The sequence below is a fragment of the Ixodes scapularis genome, unplaced genomic scaffold (genome assembly GCF_016920785.2).
Source record: "Ixodes scapularis isolate PalLabHiFi unplaced genomic scaffold, ASM1692078v2 PGA_scaffold10__122_contigs__length_95168666, whole genome shotgun sequence".
Classification (NCBI taxonomy): domain Eukaryota; kingdom Metazoa; phylum Arthropoda; class Arachnida; order Ixodida; family Ixodidae; genus Ixodes; species Ixodes scapularis.
The window spans coordinates 8,735,471-8,759,591 of NW_024609836.1; the positions used below are offsets into that span (position 1 = coordinate 8,735,471).

Below are 24,121 nucleotides of genomic sequence, written 5' to 3' on the forward strand. Positions count from 1 at the left end.
CCTGCTTTCTGGTGATGGCATCATTTCTGGTAGCTGTATAGTTTTTCAACAATGTGTTGATGGCGGGCTTTAAGATATTTTCCCGCACGAAGTCTGGATAGTGACCGCTTGCACAAACATCAATGTTTTCACTATCAGCCAGAAGGAACTTCATAATACTTAGCAGTACCAGCCTCTGGTTACTTTCAGCGTCAAATAGATGCTCACACTCCATGGCAGTTGGTTGCTCCAAAACCATTTTTGTGCACAATACTGCATGCACAACGCATGGCTCAGGAAACTTCAGACCTCCCCTGCTTATATCATCAATGAGAACATGATCACTCGGCTTGACCTCTCTCTCTTTGATTGTGAGCTGCGAGGAACAGTCATCACAAGGGTGACGCCGGAGCGCTGCATGTGCGCGGAAACCGGCTATATACACTAGAGCAGGCATGTCCTCTCGTGGTCACCGTTATCCAAGTTATTCCCTTTCCCGGTCTCTAAGTCTCTTGAATCTGTAATTGGAAAGAATTTTAAAGCAAAAAAAAAAATGCCATCTGGAGATCTCCTCGTTAAAGTTGTAACCTCTCAGCATAGCTCAGACCTGCTGGCGCTCAACGTGGTTTCTGACTACAGGGTTACTGTATCACCCCACCGCACTTTGAACACTATAAAAGGCGTATTATCAGAAGATGACCTGCTAGAATCCCCCGAAGACGAAATTGCCGATGGCCTTCGTGACCAAGGAGTCATTGCTGCAAAGCGAATTTCTTTTGGACAGGATGGTCAAGAGATGAAGACAAAGCATGTCATTCTTAGTTTTGAGCTGAGGACACTTCCGGAATCGGTGAAAGCAGGGTACCTGAACCGTAGAGTACGGCCGTATGTGCCAAACCCTCAGCGTTGCTTTCATTGCCAGAGATATGGCCATAGCGCCCAGAGCTGCCGTGGAAAAACATGTGCCAAGTGTGGCAAAATGATCACCCTGCTGAGAATCGCTTAAATCCACCTTGCTGCACAAACTGCAGTGAACCTCACCCAGCTTATTCCCGTTCTTGCAGAAAATGGAAACAAGAAAAAGAAATATATAACACTCAAAGTGAAAAAGAATATCTCGTTCCCCGAAGCCAGGAAGCGATTGTCCTTCCTGCAGAAGGGGCCTTACTCTTTGGTGGCACGTGCAGGGGGTGTGCCATCAAAGTCTTTGTTTGGTAGGAACCCAGGTCTGTCCTAATGACCTGGTAATTCCGCCACCTCCCCCGGCCTCACAAAGATTCGCTCCACGACTCCGTTTGTCGTTGGAACCAAAAAAACCACAGAGGCCTCCAGATGGTGCAGAGGCAAGAGATGCCTCTGTGCCAATGGAGGGGAGAAAAGAGGAGGGGCGGCTACAGCAGCCTCAGGGAAAAGGCACCAGTGCCTCTTTCATTCCAAAAGACGGGTTGTCGAACTATGTGCCTGCCTTGGTTACTCGGACCCCTCCCGGGAAGAAGGAGGGTGTGTTTCGTTTTAAGGCTTTAGGAGAGGCCTCGACATCTAAGGAGGTGCCCGTTCCAGCTGCCCCCTCAGCCGTTCCGCCTGAGGAGGAGCGGATGCAACTTGGTGAACCTCCTCCCCCTCGTTCGGTCCCACCTGATGACGCCAGGCTTAAAAAGTCATCTCAGAAAAAGCTCAATCCGCAAGTAACCCCACCCAAACCGCCCCAGGACACCTAGGGCAGGTTTCTTTTTTTGTTTTGCTCTTACTTTAAACCATTTTTAACATGAACACATATAGTTTTATACATTGGAACTGTAGAAGGCTCCTGCAAAATATTGATGACGTTCATTTCTTTCTGGATGAGCTACAGCCCATTGCTGTGTGCTTGCAGGAGACATATCTTAACAACACACATACAAATGTTTTTAATCGTTACCGCGTTTTTAGAAAGGATCGCGCTTCAGACCACTCTTCTGGTGGTGTTGCGATCGTTGTACGGAGTGGCATAGCGTGTGTGGAAGTTCCTCTGCGTACATCACTAGAAGCAGTTGCAGTACGTGTTCTTGCCGATCGTCTCATTACGGTTGTGTCTTTGTATTTACCACCTCATCATCAACTGCATCTTCATGAACTTCAAGGATTGGTTCAGCAACTCCCAATGCCCTTTTTAGTTTGTGGTGATTTTAATGCTCACAGTCCCATGTGGGGCAGTAAGCGCATTGACTCTCGTGGCGCTGTTGTAGAAAGATCTTTACTGTCCTCAGACGTATGTCTTTTAAATAAGAAAGAACCAACATTTTATAGTTCCACTCATAATTACTTCACATCCATCGACCTCTCCATTTCGTCACCATCATTACTTCCCTGTTTTTCTTGGAAGGTTTTAAACAACCCTTTCAGGAGCGACCATTTCCCGATTGTAATTGAAAGCCTCGTTCCTCTGCCGACTATTTTAAAACGAACCCCTGGGTGGAAACTGGACAAAGCCGACTGGGCGCTCTTTAAACTTGATGCAGCGCTTGACCCGTCAGCTCTAGCGAATTTGTCACCCAAAGAAGCGACAATGTATGTTACCGAGCAAATCATAAGTGCTGCCCAAGATGCCATTCCTCGCACCTCTGAAAATTTACCCAAGAGGTGTAGGCCTTGTTGGAATGAAGGCTGTGCCACTACAAGGAAAAAGCAGCATAGGGCATGGGATATCTTTCGGAGATACCCTACTTCTTCAAACAGGATAGAATTTAAAAGACTAAAAGCAAAGGCCCGATGGACTAGGAGAAAAGCTAAGCGCAAGACCTGGACCTGGACAATGCAAGAACTAGAGGTGGCTCTTAGCGTAAAGAAGAGGTCGGCTCCGGGTCCTGATGGAATCCACTATGAAATGCTCCGTCAATTGTCTCGAGAGTCACTGAACACACTACTATTTTTTTTTCAACGACCTGTGGGAAGCAGCTTACTTTCCTAAAATCTAGAAACGGGCACATGTGATTCCTTTGCTGAAAGCTGGGAAGGACCCTTCGGACCCACGCAGTTACCGTCCAATCGCTTTGACGAGTTGCCTTGGCAAAACATTTGAACGCCTCATTAATAGGCGGTTGATTTATATTTTGGAGCATAACCACTTCTTCGCCGATAACCAGTGTGGCTTTCGAGAAGGGTGCTCTACTTTGAACCACATTGTCCGTCTGGAAACAACAATACGTGAAGCTTTCGTAAATAGGCAACATTGTGTGTCTGTTTTCTTCGACCTGGAAAAAGCATATGATACGACATGGCGGTATGGTATCCTCCGTGACTTGTATGGTTGTGGTGTGCGTGGCCGCATGTTGCGGTGTATAAGCAGTTTTCTTACAGGTCGCTCTTTTCACGTTCGACTTGGCACCACACTATCCGAACAGTATATCCAGGAAGACAGTGTTCCACAGGGAGGTGTATTGAGTGTCACCTTGTTTGCCGTAAAGATTAACTCGTTGTCAAGAGTAATTCCACCTTCCATTTCATACTCCCTCTATGTGGATGATATTCACATTTCGGTTTCTTCTTGTAATTTGTCTAGCTGCGAGCGGCAACTGCAGCTTACCATTAATAAAATTAGTAAGTAGGCTGACCAAAATGGGTTTAAGTTTTCGCCCGAGAAGACTATCTGTGTGCCATTTTCTCTGCGTCGGGGGTTGTTTCTAGATCCAGAACTGACGTTAAACAGGCTTCCTATTAGTGTCAAAATAGAGCATAAATTTTTGGGTATCATGTTTGATAAAAACGAAACTTCGTTTCCCTCCTGAAGGGCCTGAAAAAGAAGTGCCTTAAATCAGCCAATATTCTTAAAGTCTTAGCGCACAAGTCATGGGGATCCGATAAGATATGTCTGCTTCGCTTATACAACTCCCTTATCCGGTCACGTCTGGACTATGGTGCTATAGTTTGCGACTCAGCGAGGCCGTCTGCACTCAAAATGTTGGATCCTGTGCATCACCTCGGTTTAAGGCTCGCTACAGGTGCCTTCCGCACATCGCCCATTCCTAGCTTGTACGCTGAATCCAATCAGATGTCACTTATGCACAGGTGACGTTATCTTGCAGTGACTTATGCTTCCAAAATACTATCCTATTCAAATCACCCAACTTATGGTGCTTTGCAACATTCTCGGTTTGCTCGTCTTTTCGAACATAAGCCCAGGGTTGTACCACCTTTAAGCCTTCGCCTTGAGGGCATTAGTACGTCTCTTGACCTTACCCTTGACGAGACCGACCTTTTGCAGAAGGGTGAAAATGAAGCTCCGTGGAGTATGTTGCCCGTCTTTTGTGATTGGTATTTTACTAGATTTAACAAATGTAACATCCCCCCCAGTGGTGATTCAACTAGAATTCCTTGAGGTACAGAAGAAGTACGGTAACTACTCCCAATTTTATACCGATGGTGCCAAATTATTGCCTTTTGTAGGATCAGCATTTAACTCTGAAGGATTCAGTAAGGTTCAGCGTCTCAAGGAATGTGCAAGTATTTACACGGCTGAGCTCTATGCGGTGTCGATGGCCTAGGAGTATATTCTCACCAGCAAGACGATGAAATCTACTTTATTCGTGGATTCTCAAAATGTTCTCACCACACTTTGTTCAATGAAGGGAAGTAAAAATAGACTGGCACATTTAGTCCAATCTAAGGTAAAATGTGGTCTGCGTCTTGGCCAAGACATAAAATTCTGCTGGGTGCCTAGCCATACGGGGATCCTAGGTAATGAAAGAGCAGACGAATTGGCCACTAGCTCTAAGCACCTACTGCCAACTACCTCACAGATTCCATTTCAAGACATGAAGCCCTTAGTAAAATCATTAGTTTTCCAGCTATGGCAATCAGAGTGGAGTCTGGAATGCGAAAACAAACGTCACAGGATTAAACCAGCTCTTGGTATGTGGGAGAGTGCATCCCACTAAACCCGCCGCCATGAAGTTCTTTTGTGTCGTCTTAGAATTGGACACTCCTATCTCACCCCCAAACATCTGCTGAGGGGGGAAGCCCCACCCCTGTGTGATGACTGTGGGGAGCGTTTAACAATTTTACATATTTTGTGGCTGTGCCCAGGGCTTGAGCAAGAACGACGTACACATTTCCCCAAGTTTTTTTCCCACCAGATTCCTTTTCACCCAGCGCTGCTGATTGGGGAGACTCCTATAGTACCCTTTGATCGTGTCATAAATTACTTTAAAAAAAACTGGCTTCCTACCGGAGTTGTAATTTTAATTCGATGACTTTTAACCTTGTTACATGACCCTTTTTTAGATAATTTGTATTAAAAAAAGAAGAAGTCCTGAGTATTTCCCAACTAAACAAGCTTGGCGCAGTATGGCCATAGTAGCTTTGCGCCATAAAGCCCGTAATCAACATCTTTCCCATCAGTTTCAACTGCTCTTTGAGGAACAATAATGCATCAGCTCTTCATGCTCCATCAATTCATCATCAGTAATGTCATCGAGTAGAGCAACAATCAATTTGAGCACTGCACTCACTTTGTCCTCTTTTTGATGGCTTTGTTTCGTGCAGTAGTCCTGCACACTGCCCAGGAGCGTCTCCAAGACACGGAAATCGAAAACTTGTCCTGGAATATCAAGCTCTTCATTCGATGCCAGCTGTACATCTTTACAAAACACACGCACACACAAATCAGTTGACACTGTAACTGATGCCAGGAGCTCTGGTGCTTGCGTTGTAGGCTCAAGGTGAGCAAATACGATGCAGTTGTCACAGGAAACATGCGTCCAGAAGCTTTTGCTGTGCAAACGGTAGAAACGCGAAGAAATGTATTCCAAATTTTCCAATTTCTTGTTTGCTTCTTCCTTCTCATACGCTGCCGTGGATTGCTGGATGACTGCGTGAAGTTGTGCGCTTTCACTGCGCCTCCGCTTCACATCAGGTTCTTCTCGTGACTGCTTTGTAGAAGAGAGATAACTTGGACAATCAGGGAAAATAGCCGGAACAGCGTCAGCCGTAATACGTGTGAACTTCATTGGTACTTCTATTGTTCGTCCGTCGCCATCCGTGTACGTTGAAATCGTGCGCAGGTGCTCAGGCTTGAAATGGCGTTCACAAACCTGCACGACCACAAAAACACAGTAATGTTAGCAAATAATGCATCGTGGCACGCGCGTACGTGTAATATTGGCTTGGCGCAATATCGGCTACTGCGCTGCCAAAACCACGTTTATATCGTCTGGTATTAGTGCATAAAAAAATTGGTTCTGCCGCTTAAATTTTCTCCTGCTGAGCTTTTATCCGGGTCTGTGAAAAAATGGGTGAGCTTTTGTCCGGGATTCAGTGTAGGGAGTTTGGATAACAGGGCCGTACCTTTTCTCCATTCAACTTATTTATTTTGTTTATTCTTGCAAGTGACCTTTAAACCACAGTTGTTTTTTAATTGTTGGTGGCTGTGAGGTATCGCGAAACAAGTGATACATTGTAAATATTGTAAATGTATTTTACTACTGAGATACAAATACATATTTCAAATGCATCTCGGTACAGATACTCGAAAATATCTCTGAAATACTCTAGCGATACTGCCCATCTTTGCGCCGCGGGAATCCGCTTAGGTAGCCCGTCCCCTGCTTTGAGGGGCTGGTTTTCTGCACTCAATAGTTTCTAATAAAATTACTTTTTTTTTGTTTCGGGTGTTTTACGCGCATGTGCAGCGACGTTTTCAACAAGGTGAAAAGTAAAAGCACTTTTTATAACCATATTTTGGAAAATGAATGGAATAGAGTAGCGCAGTTCTGTAACGCGAGTCGTGTTTTTCCCCGCAGGGGGCACCTGTCAAAGCAGGTGTTTGGAGAGTGGCGTCTCCACGGACCCCGAGCCCCGCAGGGGGCGCCGGCACCTTAGGTGCTAGGTGCTTGGTGAGTAGCGTCACCACGGACCCAGCCACATAGGCGACACCACAGACCCTGAGTAAAAAGTGGCTAAGACCCACCCACGTCTGGCTGTGCGTGGCGAGCCCGTGTCCGGGGAAAAGGGCATCCTGGTGGTTGAGCCGAGCCCGGGGTAGGTTTGGACCCTTCGGAGCCCCCCGGGTGAGGCAATGCACCACTTCGGCCCCCGCTTCTCGTAGACGGGAGTCCTGGTAAGGCCCGGCCAGGATGATTCAGTCTAGTCGCCCTTTCTTCTACTATCCCCTCCGATCTTTCACTTTTACCTGTCCTGTTTCCTTCATTTCTTTCTCATTTCTCTTGCTCCTTTTTCTCCCTTCTTTGGCGGCAAGGGCTAACCTTGGGTGGCGACAGATACCTTTCTTGAACCACACTTGGTTATAGTTACTGGGTAGCACTGGTAGTGTAGCATACCCAGCCAAGCCATTCTTGCTATGGAGTACTACCTTCCCCCTTGTTGGGCTCGGTGGTGGGCGGTGCGCCACATTTTCTGAAAACCTCCCCACTTTTATGGGTTCCAAGTCAAACCAACCTGATCGGCCTCTGAAAAGAGGCCGCACCGAAGTTATCACCCCAGACAAGACTCCATGTTTTCGTTCCAATTACCCAAAGTTTTTGGTTATTCACTCCGAAAGTGACAAACAGCTCTCAAAATTATCACCCTTCCTTGTTGCAAAAGTACTGGAAAGTGTTGTGGGAAAGAGCTTCAAAGCCAAAAAAATGTCTTCTGGCGACCTTCTGGTAGAAATTGAAACCAGCATGCAGAGTGCGGGCCTCCTTGCACTGAGTACAATGTCCGACCATAAGGTGTCAGTCACGCCACATCGCACACTAAATACGATCCAGGGAGTAATCTCCGAGGAGGACCTTCTAGAGACAACAGACACTGAAATTGCTGAAGGTCTTTCTGACCAAGGAGTCGTGGCCGCAAGACGTATCTGCATGCGACGAGACGGGCAGGAAATAAGAACAAAACACATCGTTCTAACATTTGAAGCCGCCACACTTCCTGAAGCTGTCAAGGCCGGACACCTCCACTGCAGGGTTCGGCCATATATCCCTAACCCCGAAGATGCTTTCAGTGTCAGAGGTACGGACATGACTCCCAGAATTGTCGCGGGAAGGCCACATGTGCGAAATGCAGTAAAACTGATCATAAGACAGACTCTTGCACAAACAGCGCACACTGCGCAAACTGCAACGAGGCCCACCCGGCATACTCCAGATCATGTAGAGTATGGAAAGATGAGAAAGAACTACTGACTCTAAAAGTAAAAGAAAACTTGTCATACCTGGAGGCACGTCGTCGTTTTGCTTTCTTGTGAAAGGGCGGCTACGCGTAGGTGGTGCAGCGGGGACATGCACCACTGAAGGTTGCAGTGGCTACCCAGACGTCCTTTCTGTACTACCGGAAGCCACTGCAGTCCCCCACGCCTAAGCTTAAAATCGAGCTGCCCGGGCGTGCAGTATCGGCTGGGGGGTCTACTGCCTCCTCCAGCCAGACGACCACCCCTCCCGCTCTCACGGGACAGCAGTCTGTCCCAGTTAGTGGGGAGGGAGCGGAGATGGCATCCCCTTCACAAGTTGGGTCGGCAACGGCCAAGCCTGTCCGTAGCCCGCGATCCCCTTCAAGGGAGAGGGGCCCGGACTCTCACGAGAAGACATCCTCATCCAAGGAGCGGCATAGTTCCTGTGCCACTCCAACACCCAAAGGGCAGGGCCACGTCGGTATAGTCGGAAATGAGGAGGCCGATAAAGCCGCTAGAACATGTCAGGACATGGACACAGAGGTTACCTGCATCCCATACCTGGATTACAGGGCATCATTGAAAAAGTCGATTAAAAAGAAGTGGCAGGAGGAATGGGACACTGAAGTCCATAATAAGCTCCATTGCGTGAAACCTCTTCTTTCTGAGTGGGCCAGTGCCCACATAACGGGCGCTTTTATGAAGTTGTTCTCTGTCGCCTAAGAATTGGTCACACTCAACTCACACATGGCTTCCTTCTGCGAGCAAAGGATGCTCCAATGTGTGAAGAATGTGATGAAACACTCTCCGTCTTGCACATTCTCATTCAATGTCCGAAATATCATGAGGAGCGTCGCACCAACTTTTCACGGTTTTTTTAAAAAACATCCCATTCCACCCAGCCTTTTTGCTGGGAGAGGAGCCTCTTGTTCCTCATAACCAAGTTTTTAACTTCCTAAACAGCATTGGCCTATTACAGCACATTTAAGTTAGTGAATTTTCTTTGTAGTGTCTGCATTTCATGAAAGATTTTAAACTCTCATATCATGCCTCACCTTTAACTTTAACACCTTTAAATAGCACCGCAGTTTTTTCTTCTACCATTGTTCTGGCGCACTATGGCCTTAGCAGCCGCTGCGCCATTAAAACCCAAAATCAATCAATCAATCAATCAATGAGTCGTGTTTTACACGTGGCAGACACGTGGCTTTTAAGCGGTGAAACGCTGCGGCGTCAGGATTCTGCGCGTTCAGAGACGGCGTACATGTGTGAAATGTTAGTCATTTGAGTTATTCCCTGATGCCCCCCAAATATGCTTTTTCTCTCCTCCGTCGACGAAGCTCGATCAACGGAGCATTCAAGGCCGTTGCTTCTCACGTGGACACCTAGCAAACAAAGAAGTCGGGATCCGGGTAAGGCGACCTGCTCGTTCCCAAGCTGGACACACACACCCAAAAGACATTGAACCATAGCGGTGACGTTCGTGCCTCAAATATGCTATTGTCCATGTCCGTTGCCCACCTTGAGATAAAACCTGCACGCCTAAGGAAGGGGGGGGGGGTGAAAGGTGTTCAGGCTTTCAAGTCGAGTAGTGTATCACCGCTTTCTGGTTTCGGGATGACACACAGGTCTCAAACTATTCTTACAAAGTTCACTCCTTTGTTAATGGTTTCGACATCCAAATTAACAAAGCACAGCATCTGCACTGTCTAGAAGTTCACTCTTGTGTACATCGTTGACCTTTGGCTAAAAATCGCTCCCCCTTGTCTCATTTCGTGGGTATATAAACGGGCAGGATCGCCGATTTTGTGCGTGCAAATTGATCTTCGATCATGACGACCGTTTCTCTACCTGCCGGACGAGTGGACCCCGGCGTCTTTACGCTAGTTAAAATATTGTCGGATCCCCGAGCGCTGCTCGGAGTTTTGCCGAATGTACGGCCTGAGCCCCGTCCCCCGCCTCAGCCCACACCGGACTCCGCACCCCGTTGACGCGGAAGACCTGCCGCTACTGATGAACTTTGGAACACCTGCGGGGTGCTCGGCTTCAACCCCAAGGCTCCGTCCGAACTGCGGTGGTTCGGTCATCACACGTTTTCGGGAAAACCCGAAGGGCGCACGTCCAACTTTCCGGTGCGGCTCCTGCAGGAAGGAGGTAAGCGTAATCATGCGTGTGATATTTTCGTATTACGCCTAAAAAGATAATTAATACGCCGTTCCTTCACAATGGCCACTCAGCAGGCCTAATTGTTTTCACATTCTCTCATCTAACAGTGCACGAACGAACGCAATTTCGCGCCCGCTAATAGTTTGAATTTTTTATTTCAGCTTTCGCAGGAGAATGGTGTAGACGTTCTCCGTGGCGGGTCGTCCCGGCCATCTTTCTTTTCATACGTGGACGTCGAAGGCCGCCCCAACGTCAAGCTCTCCCGGAGGGAGATCCTGTGGATTTGCTTCTCCCTGACAAAGGGGTACTCGAGTGTCCAGACGGCAGAAGCCGTGCAAGACGTCTTCCCGATGGGAAATGACGTCCTGTGCGATTGGAAGAACTTCATTACGGAAGCCGTCGCCGACGAGCTGGTGAGTCGGCCCCCACTGGGAGGGGTCGGCCAGGTCGTCCAAGTGGACGAGTCCCTCTTCCGGGGAAAGCGGAAGTATAACCGCGGACGGCTTCCAGCGGGCGACAACGTGCCTGGTTGCAGCAGCGACCACTACCGCGGGACCGAGGAAAAGGCTCCTTGGATTGTCGGCCTGATTTCAGAATCTACGGGAGAGCTTCGCCTGTTCGAAGTGAAGAAAAGGAATCGGAGGACCCTGCACGCCATCGTAGCTAGGAACGTCTACCCGGGAACCATTGTAGTCATGGACAAGTGGAAGGGCTACGATGGCCTGTGGAGAGTTCACGATGAACTGGGGCACATGGTACTCAACCATCTCACCGTGAACCACAGCGAAAACTTCGTGGACCTCGAAACCGGCGCTCATACCCAGAAGATCGAGTCCGCCTGGACTGCCCTAAAACAAGACCTCCTCAAAAGAGGCAAGGGGACAAGCAAGACTCTGCTACCGTCGCACCTGACTTGGTACTGGTGGAACTCCATCAACGGCCGAACCAGGTGCAGGGACCCCTTCCTCAGACTTCTGGAAGCCATCGGCCGGAAGTATCCGTGTGCCTGAACACGCTCAGCAAACGGACCTTTTTAGGGCCACCCACTCCAGTTCAAGCAGTCCTCCAAATAAACCTTGGGGTTTATTTGCAAGCACCAATTGAAGCATGTTTTATTTTATTACGGGTCATCTAAACGAATTCCTGCATACGCGGCGCAAGCACGTTTTTATGGCGACATTAGAAAACGCGCATACGACGCCAGCGCCTCAAAGCAGGAGGCAGAATATCTAAACGGATGGCGCGAGCGCAACCGGAACAAGCGTCGTCGACGGCGAGGGTAGCGCGCTGGTACCGCCAGTACCACGACGACACCAGCGACCGGACGCTGGCGGCGTCCGGTCGCTGGTGTCGTCCCTCCCTTTCCCTCTATTTATACCCTCTCTCTCCGTTCACGCATTTCCTCCTCCGCCTCCTTTCCTTCTCTTCGTTGCAATCTTTACCCTTTCCCTCAACACCCACCGGACTAGCGGTAGTGTGGCAACCATTGCGTTCTTCGTATGGGGTCGCTCGGAAAAGAGAATAGCCGTACCTCTGGCCCGTTATCGTAGCCTCCTTTATAATTTGGCACGCAACAGCGACCCATATTCGCACGAATACGGAAGCGTAGCGTGAACTATTCTACATCATGCAGCAAGAACGGACGACTCCCGGCGCCACGCTATTCTTGCAGAAAACAAACATGCCTCTTTTGGCGCCACCCAGTGTTGCCAGTTGGTCCCGTGGAAAACCGCCAAACGACTGTACGGTATAGAGTTGCTGTATAGGCTCCCTACGGGAGCCAGAGTTACGCATTTGTTTTCCCCGCGCCGCCACGCCGCTATTCGCCGAGATCCATCACGCGAGGAGCAAAGCATCCGGTGCCGTGCAAGAAAGCCACCTTTACGGTCGCTCCGCCGACGTTTCTCTTGCCCCGGCGTATGTTTCCCTGCTTTCCGCCTCCTTTTCCTCCTCTCCTGTTTTCTATGCGCGGCGGTGCGCGCGGCGCCGCTATTCGCCAAATTTAGTCACGTGAGGAGCAAAGCATCCAGGGCGTGCGGGAAAGCCGGCTTTACGGCCACGTGCCGAGGCTGAATGCGCAACTCTGCTACCGTCGGTAGCATATACAGGAACTCTAGCGAATATGGCAGCGTAGCTGCCAGAGTAACGCCACGCTTTTCCCTGTGCCGCCTCTCACCGCGATTGGTCACACGCGGTACCATAGCAACGAGCTGAGCAGGCTCGGTCTCCGTAGCAACCGAGTGACGACTCGTCACGTGTCCTCTCAAGAGCCGTGATGTCACCGGTAAAATGGCAGCGCCCAGAGCTGGTGGATGCGAGTTTGTTCAGTGCGCGGAGTCGTGATGTGCCGCAGCTTGCCGACGATTTAGGGCTTCTTCGTGCTTTCTGACGTAGGTATAACGTGAAGATCTGAAAGAATGATACTTTATACCCTTTCTGTGCAAGATCGCTCTGCATATTAGCACCTGTGCGACAGCATCAGTATATCGCCTTAACGGTGCTCGGGTTTCCGGATGTGTTTGAGGATGGACAAGACACTTAGCATGCAATTTTCGCATTCTCTTAGCTTTATTTGAACGTTGGAGTGTCTGAGAATCGATGCGAAATCTATGCGTCGCATGTTGGGCCTTGGAAAATTTGTTTTTGCCACAGGTAACCGCATGATCACAAGCTTTTAGCGAGGAAGCTCCTGCGATGTTTACGTTTTGTACTAATCAATCGGAGAACCTGAGTTCAATCCCCACCCCTGCCCGTTTCGATCTCGATGAGCACCGTACCGCCCGGCCTGCGGTTGTGTATCACTACTGCGTGGTGCACGTTAAAGACCTGTAGACCCCAGGCTAGCGGTTATACTGCATTGGCTAAATTGCTCATCTACAGCGAGTGACTCGTCGCAACTTTGAAATGGCTGACCAACTACACGCTGTATAAATATTCACACAACTTCCAAGCATACTAATCAATGATTTTACGATATGCGCAGCGCGAAGCGCTCCACATAGCTTTTAGGATAAAATTTTCGCATTTATCTAGCTTCCTTTGAATGTCTTAATTTCTGAGAATCATAACGAAAGGTATACGGCGCTTGTAGGGCCTAGGGGAAATTGTCTCAGCCCTGGGTCACCGAATAATCACAGCATTTTTTAGCGAGGAAGCTCCTGCGATCTTTAACCTTTTTTACTAATCGCCCATTTTACGAATTAGCAGTTCTGGAGATTTTGATATAACTTGCTTTCGTTGCAATAGCTTGCATTTGATCGCAGTGTTTTTCGGTTTGTTTTTCAAGTGAAAAACTGGCGTTTGCTCAAGTGACGTATATGTAGTGTCCAATGCATCAACACATACTATTAAACTTAGATGCTCAGAGGTGTGTTCGTCTTTGTAATTAACAAGTTACAGACGTATCTATTCTTATTTTCTGTAGCTGGGCCCGTTTTGTGCTTTTTAATGTCGGTGTGCTTGTTTCCAAATATCCTTTTTACAATGCCTACAAAGGCCAAAATGACGTCAGCCGACCCCAACTCACGCATTGGACACGAAAACTGCGTCGCTCGGATGTATGCGCTCGTCCATGGATATTTGAATTCGCTTTCCTGGCCAATGACTGTCCTGACAAAACTTATCATCACTTGCGAATGCCAAGTTCTACGGTGTGCTTAAAACACGGTGAAAGCTTGGGGTCATCGCACCGGTGCCCTAGCATGCCACGACTGCGTGGTTTCACAGTTCTCTTTTGAGTTGAGGATTACTGGTAAGGAAGAAGTTGAAAAATAATTTCGTGGCCCCTTTAACACGGATATGTGTGTTACACCAGATAAAAATATTGACTTTTTGAATGACGGTAAACTTTCGAACGACCGTTTGGCCTGTCGGCAAGAACACCTCATATCCAGCGTCCGTCTCTTTTGATGGCGTCAACGATTCCCTAAAGACCACCATGCCGTCCTTCTTGGTTGAACCTTGTCGACGTCGCTCCTAACCAGTTGGTGAGAAAATCTCATGTTGAATAGATGATTGAGTCTTGAAGAAGTATGATGCTAAGCATACATTGGCTCACTATGAGGCAGTCGAGATGCAGTCATGTCCCGAGCCAATCGTCCTGTCGTGGCCGGCGTAATCAGATTTTGTTCCATCGGAGCGAAGTCCGAAAGTACAAGGACGGTACGTTCGTCCCACGAAGCGGCCGCCATCCCAGCGGCGCCGAAAACCACTCGCCTTGTCCGTGCACGTACAATACCATAGCAGCCCAGTCTAAAATTCCCATTAGGTTCCAATTGGAAATTTTTGCAATTGGACGCATTGGTCTTGCAATGGGTACCATTACAGGACCCATTAGTCCTGTAATGGGCACCAATTGGGTTTTTGGACACCGGCCAGTTGGTTCCAATTGGATCCAGTTGGAGCACCAATTGGTTCCAGTTGGAGCGCCAATCGGTTCCAGTTGGAGTGCCAATCAGTTCCAGTTGGAGTGCCAATTGGTTCCAGCTGGCACACCAATTGGAACCAACTGGCTGGTGTCCAAAAACCTAATTGGTGCCCATTACAGGACCAATTGGCTCCAACTGGCATGCCAATTAGTTCCAGCTGGTGTGCCAATTGGTTCCAACTGGACAGGGTCAATTGGTTCCCATTGTGGAGGCAATGAGTTCCCATTAGAACCCCATTAGGAAACCACGATGGGCTGGTTAGTTCTAATTAGGTAATACCGGAGAGCCAGATGGTTTTAGTGGCTTTGCAGTTAGTTCTCACTACCTTTCCAAAATCAAATCATTATGGTCCCTTCACCAAGAAATTACTCTACTGCACGATCATAGAATCCCATTGGAGCTGTTTGGAACTACTAATTGGACTTCGTTGGTTTACTCTATTTGGAACATAAAAGGAAGGACCAAAGAGAAACCTATTAAAACAGCACCAAAAGGCAAGGTTAGTCACTGTTTATTTATATAGAGTGCAGTCCTTTCTCGGTGTGAACTTCTTTTCCTGCAATAAATAAGATTACAACAAATCATCGAGCCAAGAACTACCATAAAATATTGGGGGAGTGCCCACCCCTCTTCCAGTAAAAACTGGGTTAAGCTAGACATGGGTGCTTGTCCAGTCAAACCGGGTGCTTAACATATAATTTGCATAATTCCTAAGTTTGGGAAATGTTAATAGTGGGGCACTTGAACGAAGTAGATGCTTCCACGGTATTTTACGATATGTTGGAACATAATTTTCAGAGAAATTTGGAGGAAACGTTTGATTTATTCCTACCTTTTTTCCGCCCTCAGTCTGCTTCCATGGGAGCTGCTTCCTTCGAAGCATTAGCTGCAGCGGCTGCAGCAGCAGCTTCTGCCCTAAAGTAATTAAGGCCGTAGTAAGCAATTATAAATGCATGCAGATTTAGAATTGCTTGAACATGTTAGATAAACAAAAACTACTATATTATTTAATACCTCTTTGCCTGCTTCCTGAGGTCCCCGATTTTCTCAGTGATGAGACCTGTCACGTCTTTGCCCGAGGCTTCAGCCGCGAGGTTCTCCGGCATGCCCATGTCCTTGAGGCGCTTTTTGTAGCAGTCTAGGGCAAATGACTGTCGCATACAATGGGTCGTTTGCCACTTAGAACACAATTTAAATTTTTACTACGAGCCTGGGACCATATAAGGATATAATGAATGACAAGAAAGAACAGCATGAAATTACACTATGCAATTTACCTGTAGCGAGTGGTACTCACGCATGAGGCTAAATTGTTTAAGTATGGCTGGCGATCGCTGACTCACTTTTTAAAATTAACAACACTAACATATAAATACAAATGTGCCAAAATGTTTCAAAATTATGGACTACATTTGTGCTTTCATATACCATAAAATATGAAACAACATGGGTGACCAATGATTACATCAGCCACTTACCTTGCATGACCATAAGCTTCACGGGAGAGATTGGCTTTTTCCTCGGTTCATTCGGAAATCTGGGTGAGTGCTTGCCTTGAAACAATATGAATTAAGAAAAAGTTAATGCACAGGAGAGTTTATGCTCATCGACAATGCAAGCTGAAAGAAAAGCTGAAGCAGTTGTGACTCCCAGGAGACTGTTTGGATCCAGAGCACTTCAAATTTCCGAGTATGGAAATTTTTTTATAAGTAATTGACGATTATGTGGATCTTAAAGTTGTACCAGAGCTCTGAATTCTTAGTCTGCCAAGTAGGTCTATTGTTTCATCAACGCGCATTTGTTGAAATGTTTCAAGGACAATGTTTCAAAAAAACACGTTTTGTCGACACTGTTATGTTTCATAGAAACTTGTTTTGTGAACAGCAACGTTTTGACGACAAAATATTTTTCACTATGTGGATTTTATTATTGGATTCATTTATCTCGCTGGAGGTTTAGAGAAATGCTGTTTGTAGGCTGCGGCAAGCTATGCTTCAAACAGGCTGCGCTAAGCGCAGTCACCCCTAGCTATCACTTGGGAAAAAGTAATATAATATCAAGCTCCAGCGTACGCCGCCAAGATTCTTGGCAATCTAAGCTACAAAATAGCCATGAGGCCTATATCTAGAGGCGCACAGACAGCTTGCATCCATTGCCGAGGTCGTTAGGCACTGCTAATAATAAAAAAAGAAGCTGTCAATGAAACGTGGCAAGCCATGCCGACGGAACACGAAATCGTTTCGACGATACAAATTGTATATCAAACATTGCAGTGTCAATGGAAAGACTTTTTGATAAAATGTCGATCGACGTACTGATTGCCACTGGTGCCAAGCGCAGGAAAGGACAACAGAAAAACTAGCTAATGTGATATTGTCAGCGATGTCGGATAATGCTCGCCCCTACGTCATTTCTTCCCATTTCTAGAGAAATAACAGCTGGTTATGTTTATATCTGCCCCATCTCAGTGCAATACTATAAACGACTTAACATTTGCAAGGACCCAGTTTTCGCAAAAAATAGGTTTTGCGAACAATTCCGGTCAAATGTAAAAACATTGGAACCTATATTGAGATCCCACTAAGTCGCAAAAATTAAAACCTGTGAATTATTCCAAAAATTTAGCTTTGACCTAAATTGCGAAATATTGAGCCCGCAAAAAATAAGATGTTTACAGTATTTGAAATCAGGAGTTGGAAAACTATGAAAAGAGGTTCTAAACTCAATGTTCTTCTTAGGCCTAAGCTTTCCTTTAGATCATCAACCACCAACTGAATGTACCACTGACACTCCTCAAGATGTAGGCACCGAATGAGCTGAATTCCTATGCCCTCAGAATGCATGGTAACGTCTATCTGGAATGACCAAGCCATGGGGATGTGCTTCATGCCCTTATTTTTACTTAATACATCTCCATTACGAAAACGTCTGCTGTGCACTTTCTTCACCTGTGGTTTATTGCGTGCCACCAGCTATTATGTCACATATTTTACTAAAGCCACCTGTCCAGTATCCATGTAAAATTGCTTTAAATGCATTGTTTTAAAGCCATAACAGGACAAACTGCAAAAGAAACACAAAAACACAAAAATAGGGAGCCAAAAAAAAATTATTTGCTATAGAACTTTTAAAAGAAAACTGGACTCTTTTGCGCCTTCCTTCCTTCGCCTGTTCACTACGATGCATCCGCGGAAATGGAGCACGTCAGCTAAATCCAGGTCGCCTATTGGGTAAGAGCCTACCTCACCAGCACCGCGATCGTAAACATCAAATAGCCGGCGAATGTTTCCTAAAAGTTTTGTTAAATAATATTCAGATCCACATTTTGTGGCATAATTAGAGATGTGTGGCGAAAATTGCCAAATTTGATAATGCTGAGAGCCAGGCGCCATCTATCGTGTGGTAAACGAAGCAACTACTGCGCGTGCGCAGTAGGGCAGGGCCGACAGTTACTTGGGTGGCGGCCAGCGACGAACGTTTATTTTCTTTGTTTTCCTTCCTCTCAAAACTCTGACTGACTGAACGTTTATTTTTCTACGTGTTCTTCCCGCGCGTGCCGACTTCAAGCAGCAAGAAAACAGTACTTAAAACAGACCATGACGAACAAGAACGCTGGATCCACCGACTCCGAGGAGTGCGGGAACTATAGGGGGCGCTTTGAAAAACGCGCGCAGCGCCGCTAGCGGAGGAGCTGGCGTTCGACTGTGAGGCGCGTTCAGCAGCCTGCGGCGCCTTTTCGCATGCCAAGCTGTGTCGACGGAAGCGCGCACGGACGAAACTTTTGCTTTTTGAGCCGATAAGTCGAGGGTGACGTTGCATGAGTACTGGGGTAGACCTAAGAAGGGCATCTAGCTGTTCTCCACTTCTTATATATTGAGTTTGAGTCGTTATTAGGGGTAATTTCTCTAGTTGCGGCCGAAAAAGGAGTTGGAGCAATTTTCCGAAAAACAAGACGGCCGCCACCTGATTGCTCTGGGTGGGAAATTTATTTCGCTCGTCGCTGTAAACCTAGGACTGCTGGAACGATGATATTTGGAGGCGAGTGAGATGTTCACTAAGTTTGTGCACGAAGAGTGCCAAGTTTCTTTAAGACAGCAGGTGTGAAAGTTAGGTTTCTAATGAATAAAGAAATAAAGCTGTACGGGATATCCAATATTCGACCCAAAATGTTGTGTTATAGCGGGCTGTGTAAAGCGCAGATTTGGGCACACAGGTGCTTGGTCTTGACAGTAACATGACACAGTACTTATTATACAAAAAAAAAAAAAGGTGGCATAGGGAAACCAGGTGAAAATTTGGTTTGAGCGGCGTAACTCAATGGGAACCGGTTTTGACCATGAAAAGGCTGTCAAGAGAATACCACTGGTCGGGGGAGGTGGAGACTTTAGAGGTAGGAAGGGACTAGGGTGGACTGTACTTCCAATTGAAACAACTTTACGAAAGGTGGTTCCAAAGCCGAGAAAACAAAGTTGTCGGCCAAAACACGGTTTGGCCGCCAAGGGCTATTGCGGTCTGCTGTTGTGTAATAACCTGTTGTGCGAGGTGCTGATTTTCGGCGCACGGGTACTTTGACATGACCGTCACTTGGCACAACACTTATTATAACAAAAAGAGTTGGCATAGCGAAACCAGGTGTAAGTTTAGTTTGGGCGGCGTAACTAAATGGGAACTGGCTTTGACCGTCAAAGGCTGTCAGATAATACCACTCATCGTGGGAGGTGCACACTTTACAGGTAGGTAGGGACCAGTGGGGTAATTCCAGTTCGAACCACTTTGCAATAGGTGGCTCTAAAGCCGAGAAAAAAAAATGTTGTCTACAGAACTCTTGGTGTCAGCGTTTCCACATCCGAAAGGAGGCTGATCAAGAAAGAAAGCACACCACATAAACTTCCATACTCAAACGTCGATTCTCCAGTGATTCCGAGTTTCATTGTTGTTTTCTTTAGATTTATATTTGTCACTTTTTTTACCGTTCGAATCTTTCTTCATAAAGTACAGATTGCGTGCCATACTTGTCCGGAATAATCATCGACACGTACGATGGGGACGAAACTTCATTGGAGGGCATTCCTCCAACGAGATTGGCACTGCATACCCGCGAGTGTGGGATGGCGTTTCAGTTCGTCCCATCGGCGCTAACAGATGTAGGCGTTACTGGTACGAAAATAAACGCAAGGCGCAAAGCGGCAGTGTAGCTAGAATATGTCAGCCGTGCCGACACAGTGGCAGACATGATCGGGAGACCAAATTTCTCGTGTCGTACGGCACGGCTCCATCGTTGTCGCTTTTCCACAAAACATCGGCGAGGTGAAAAACTGTGAAACTTTGTCTCCACGAGATACGGCGCATAAATATTGAAGCACTTAATGACGCAGCACAGGCAGCAAGCACTTCATGCTGTGAACCCAGCGCAACCGCACCACTGCGACTTCAATGCGTACCAACGTACGCGGCGTGGTTTCGGTTTCGTTTTCTCTGGGATTCTCACTGCCTACCTTCGGTACCGGCCGCGCGGCGGAGCGCCAGTCGCGTCGCACGGAGTGTATAGGCCTAGCAGGCATTCCGACTCGGCGCTGCGTTGCTTCGTCGCAAGACCGTCTGCCTACGACCGGCTGGCGTGCTAAATGGAATATGCCCGCGCGACCCTTGTGGACCCTTCCCGTATTATAGTTTGATCACTGACCTCAATTCTAGATTAAGAGGTGAGGTCAATCTCTTCCCCTTGTTTTCCGAGGCAGTGTTGACGAACACTCGTCGAAAAGGGACTCTCGTCGATTCTATCTTCTTGTTTTGTGTGATATAGAGCTGAAATAAACGCCGTATGGATTACCTTCGTAACACGGTATGTACACTTTGTTATTGGTATGCCATTTTTATTCTGACAGACTGCACGTCACTGTCGAGCTATAACAGTTCCGGTTTTAACCTTTCTTTGCCGAGTGTCGCGTCAGTATCGAGTTGCAATCGTAAAAGAACGGTCCCGAAGCGCTTACAAACAGCGCGAATACAGCACTTCCATCGAGCGCACGCGTCAGCTCCGAGTGTAAACAGGTATTTACGTGGCTCTTGCTGACACTCGTAGTTCAAACGTATCTTTTTTAACGTCGGCTCGCTCCTGCATCTCCGAGGCCGCGAAAAACGCCATCTACGTCGCTTTGCAAACGACTGACACGGGCCGGCCCTTCTGCCAACAATGACAGGGTGGTTGACTTCTGGAGTCTTCACCGGAAAACTCGCTGCACTTCTCAACAAGCATACCGGCGTATGGGACTAGTCCCATGCTGTCGCTGTAGCGCAACATATCTCATTGAATTTCGCTCAGCTGCGATGCGGCGATGAGAGGCGCCGATTCAGGAAATACGTCGGTGACATCAGCGCAGTAAAACCTACCGGCGCACCCCAACTCGTTTCCGCTAACACTCCCATTCTCCTACTGCCGAGAGAACTTCCGGTTCCGGAAACGGTTCACGTCACGGCTTGTTTTGCGGTCAGTTGGAGAGAATGAAAAAGTCGATATTTCACTAATTTTTTGTGTAGAAGTTAATAAACCGAGACGAAAACGGATGCCTGTTCGGCATTCAGTGAACATTGACGGTTTAATGTAAAAGTTATCTGCAAAAAGTAAAAAGGTCATTTCATGGTCCCTTTAAGGCTACACCTTACCCTTGGCCGATCTCTCCATGAGCTCCTTTTGCCCATAGAGGGCCGCAGCCAGTTCCTTTACAAAAAGGGAACTTTTTGCAGCCTTGCTGACCTCTCTCCATGCAGAGGACTTGATGAAGACGCCTCTGCCAAGGTCTACCTTTAAAAAGAAATTAAATTAATGTTACTAAACAAAGTTCAGATACTACGACGAGCCAAGACCGTGGCTTGTAAGTTTGAAGGTTTTGTTATAAATTAACGTACATTGTCAATTACACAGAAACAAGAAATCAATGAGGACTCTAAAGAGATTGAGCTAATTAGCCAGGGTTGTTAGGACAGTTCCTGAACACATGTTCCTAAGGGCACTGTTCAAACCTCAAAAGCAAGGTGTCCTTACCATGTCTTCAGTGCCAGTTGCACATGATTGGGAGCCTTCCTGGCGGTCAGGTGCTGCAGCGTCTTCCACAGGCTGTGGCTCACCAATACTCCTTCCCTTGGGCTCTTGAGGGGGAGTGAAATCGTTTTTATAGTATGACTGGATGCACTAAATTTGGAGCTCACAAAACAAGGCTGGAGTGATAGGCAGGTCGCTGTAGTTCCCATACACATCACTCCTACAGTGGTATCTCTTACGGATGGCCGTATTTCTGAAAAAGAAGGGCACGACTGAACACAGCTGACGAGATATGTGATGTCACTATTCTCATTCTTTCTCCTCTTCGCTTCGTTCCCCTGAGCTAGCGAAGCGAGGAGAAGGGCGAGGCCGCTTCCCCTCAATCTCAACAGCTCCAGGAGGATTGTGACGTCAGAGACCTCGCTTGATCGCGTCCTTCCTTCCCAAAAAGATGGCCATCCGTTTGAGATATTGGTGTACAAGTGACTTTTTAAAGTTTGTAGCATCCCATTTAACGCTTCTGCGGCTTTATTTTGCGAAATATACATGTCTGTTCAGCATTCGTTTAAAGAGCTCAGGTTAACGGTCAGATGCACTGGACAAACAGCCCCCATAAGGTAAAAAATAACACTGACTTCTCCAGATTAATTGTACCACATAAGCACGATTGCAAGTGCTTATGCATCTTGCTAGCTGGGCTATGCCGTGGGCCACGCCATAATCCGATTACGGCGCTTTACCAAGGCATCGTAATCAGATTATGGCACAACCCACGCTCTCCAGCTAGCAAAGATGGCGACGCCCAGAGGCTGTACTAGCAGACGTGTATACTCTTCGTTGCTTGCCTCTCTCTGAAAGATGATTAGTTGGTTATATGGTGATCCTATAAAAAATACTCATTGCTCTTATTGACTCCCCTTGGCTACCCAATATTATATTTCATGTTCCCTGGTGACAAAATAGGTCCACAATCCTTTTTTACCCACTTTCCTCACAATGTCAAACTCTCTTGATTTGGATGCAGCTTATCTATGACAAGTCAACTAACACCAATGTTATTTGTTTTATGCGTTTTAAAATGTTTAATAATAATAATAGTACTTAATTTTTTCATGGTGACCATGAACAGCTATAAAACCTTGTGTGGTGCACTGATATTTCTCTCAAGTGAAAATAAGAGTTAAAATCGAACATTAATACAAACATGTGCAAAAATACAAGAAACAATATGAACACTAAACAGACTTGTGGGAAAAGGCAGATAGAGTCTCCTGAAACACTTCTTGAAACAAATTAGTTGAAAGTGAATTCTGGCATATTTTATTCCGTGAATCTGGATATCATGTTCGTTTTTCCCAAAGACGTATCTTAAAGCAAGAAAACATGAAAAACGACTGACCAGTCGTGACATAATACTAGGATATTTGGGCCGCCAAGCTTGTGTCGCTCGTGTGGGCAGAGGGTGCAATTGAAAGCTTGCAAGGTATATTCCCCCTACACTGACACCAGTTGCCACATCTCTTTCTTACCTTTTTGAAAATAGGAAGACCTATGCAAGCAGTGTATAGCTTTGTTATGCGGTGTAGATGTGTGAGAGCGGAGGTTTCGAAAACTCCCAACATGACGTCACGCCCCGAGAAGGAGGGGCCTCAGCAGTACTTAGAAAATTAATTTCTGCAGCCTCCGTGCACCAAATTGAAAAATAATCTAGATATTTGTGATCCTAGGGGCCAAATGAAGACTATTAAAATGTTTTTCCTCAAATACAGGACCACTTCACTTTCCTTTCAAACACATCAAAATCAAAAGAAATGTCTAAAACATGATGACCAATGTCATTAAGAGCAGTCTGCATTCTGAATTACGGTGATGAAACACAAATTATGTTAGGATAAAAAGTGCAAAAAAAAATAAGGCTTGCTCCATAAGGTACAGGAAAATCAATACTAAGTAATGACATTAACAGCATCATGCACAACTTTGTGGATGACTTCCCATATTTGTTTCTTTTCATGCATGTCTTTAGACTCTTCAGCTGTTTCGGAGAACTCTAAATAAATAAATTAAAGAAACAACAAATTCACTTGCCACCGGACATGGCCCGTGTCGGCAAAGATACCGAGACCACAGGACTTGCATTTTCCTGGTACCTTTCCGTCCCTGCAAATATCAACAAATTATATTACTATAATATTTTGTATGTATTCAACGTGCTTATTACCAGTGCACAAGGCCTGCCTTGATGTTGATGCGGAGAACACAGGACTTGAGTCCATCTTTTTTTCCTTGCCTGCAACAACCGACAATAGGTACCATCCAAATAGGTAAAGGCACAGTCAGACGATTATTGATTGATATAAACTC

The 24,121-nt window shown here is 46.7% G+C and overlaps 1 protein-coding gene across 1 annotated transcript; it reads right to left on the bottom strand.

The window, feature by feature from the left end:
* Window positions 1–15,725: 15,725 nt before the first annotated feature.
* On the bottom strand, window positions 15,726–23,912 carry LOC121834882. Its single transcript, XM_042288789.1, has 5 exons — window positions 23,846–23,912; window positions 21,761–21,864; window positions 21,382–21,520; window positions 16,197–16,271; window positions 15,726–15,856 (listed from the first exon to the last, which is right to left on the bottom strand). Exons 1-5 carry the CDS (start codon window positions 23,853–23,855, stop codon window positions 15,726–15,728), a joined length of 459 nt encoding a protein of 152 aa, XP_042144723.1. The 5' UTR covers window positions 23,856–23,912.
* Window positions 23,913–24,121: the final 209 nt, after the last annotated feature.